The sequence below is a fragment of the Pygoscelis adeliae genome, unplaced genomic scaffold (genome assembly GCF_000699105.1).
Source record: "Pygoscelis adeliae isolate BGI_AS28 unplaced genomic scaffold, ASM69910v1 Scaffold65, whole genome shotgun sequence".
NCBI lineage: Eukaryota > Metazoa > Chordata > Aves > Sphenisciformes > Spheniscidae > Pygoscelis > Pygoscelis adeliae.
Genome location: NW_008824864.1, coordinates 2,619,370 through 2,620,725, shown reverse-complemented (window position 1 = coordinate 2,620,725; position 1,356 = coordinate 2,619,370). Strand labels below are relative to the sequence as shown.

At 56.6% G+C, this 1,356-nt stretch overlaps 1 protein-coding gene across 1 annotated transcript in view; it reads right to left on the bottom strand.

Annotated features, from left to right (window-relative positions):
- Positions 1-191, bottom strand: part of PTHLH (parathyroid hormone-like hormone) — a 10,386-nt gene extending 10,195 nt beyond the window's left edge. Inside the window, exon 1 of the mRNA XM_009324347.1 lies at positions 69-191. Coding sequence (XP_009322622.1) covers positions 69-169 — 101 coding nt within the window. The 5' untranslated portion in view covers positions 170-191. The remainder of the gene's footprint in view (positions 1-68) is intronic.
- Positions 192-1,356: the final 1,165 nt, after the last annotated feature.

Genomic DNA, 1,356 nt, shown 5'->3' with positions numbered 1-1,356 from the left:
CCCCCCCCCGTCGAGGTGGGCAAAGCGGGGGGGGGGGTAAAAAAAAAAAAAAAAAAAGAGAAACTCACAGTCTGCGGCTGATCCCCTCTACTGATCTCCCGTAAGCGGGCACGGAATAACTCAGCAGAAACACTGCGAAACTCCACTGCTGGAAGAGTTTAGTGAACATTGTATCCTCCGGGTCTTAAAACCTGCAAGGAAAGGGAGATCAGTCCCAAGGGACACATGCGCCAGCGCCGTCCTCAAACAGTCCCTGCTTTCGGCTCTACCAGCTCCGAGGTTGTGAAGGAAAAACAAACTTTCTGAGCTCTCGGCAGCGGCTCACTTCTTCCAAACTTTGCTCCGTCTCTCTCCCTTCCTTGCTGTCTGCCTCTCCCTCCTTCCCTCCCTCCCTCCTTCCCTCCCTCCCTCTCTGTCTCTCGCTGCCCGGAGGCAAGATCTCTCTCAATATTAGTTAAAAAAAAAATCATCTAGCTCACATTTGAACCGGGTTAGAGAGCGCGTCCATTTGTCTCCCTGAGCCCTGTTCGATTCTAGTCCGCTAAGGCGCTGTCTCAGGGCTTTACGTTACGGGAGAAGCCCTCTTTGCAGATAAGGAAAGATTCCCAAAAGTCAGCTCAGCCACCCTCTTCTCTGTAAACACACGCGCGGACACACACACACAGAGAGAGATTCGGGGGCGGGGGGGCGCGGGGGGAATGCATCTATATATCTGTCTTGAAGTATACCTCTGGAAAAAAAAGTCAGGTTCACGTCCTCTGCTTCCGGAAAGTTGGGTCCACAACTGTGGCAAGGAAAGGGAACTCAAGCAAAGAGCGCCGCTGCCTAGCTGGAGAGCCCGAGAGGTCTAAGAGGAGCGGTAGCCCGGGGAGGCTCAGGGGCTGGGAAGCATGCTTGGCTCCCCAGGTTGGATTGGGCTGGAGCCTGCGATGTTCACACGCTCCGAAGCAGCCTCTGGGAGACCTGCGGGAGGACGGAGGGTTTTGCAAAGAGATGGCGCCCTAGGAACATGTGCGGAGAGAGCGAGAGCCCGGGCGGGATACCCACAGCCAAAGAGGAGACTAGAAATCAGCGCTTCACGGGACCGGAATCAAAAAGGAGCGAGGAAAGGGAAACACCCGACAGCACATGCACTCAGCAGACCCTAAGGACTCCGGCCAAGCTCTTCGCATCTTCTGCAGCCGGGCTCCTCTCCCTCTCTGCCCCCACTTCTCCCTTTTTGCGTTTACCCCCGGGTCAGCGCCTCCCCTGCCGTCGCACAGTGGCAAGGGCGACCCCCCCCCCCCCATCAGTGGGGGCACTTTTTAGATCAAGCCCAAAAGCCCAGCCCGGGATCGTTGCCGCCTTTCCTTTCAC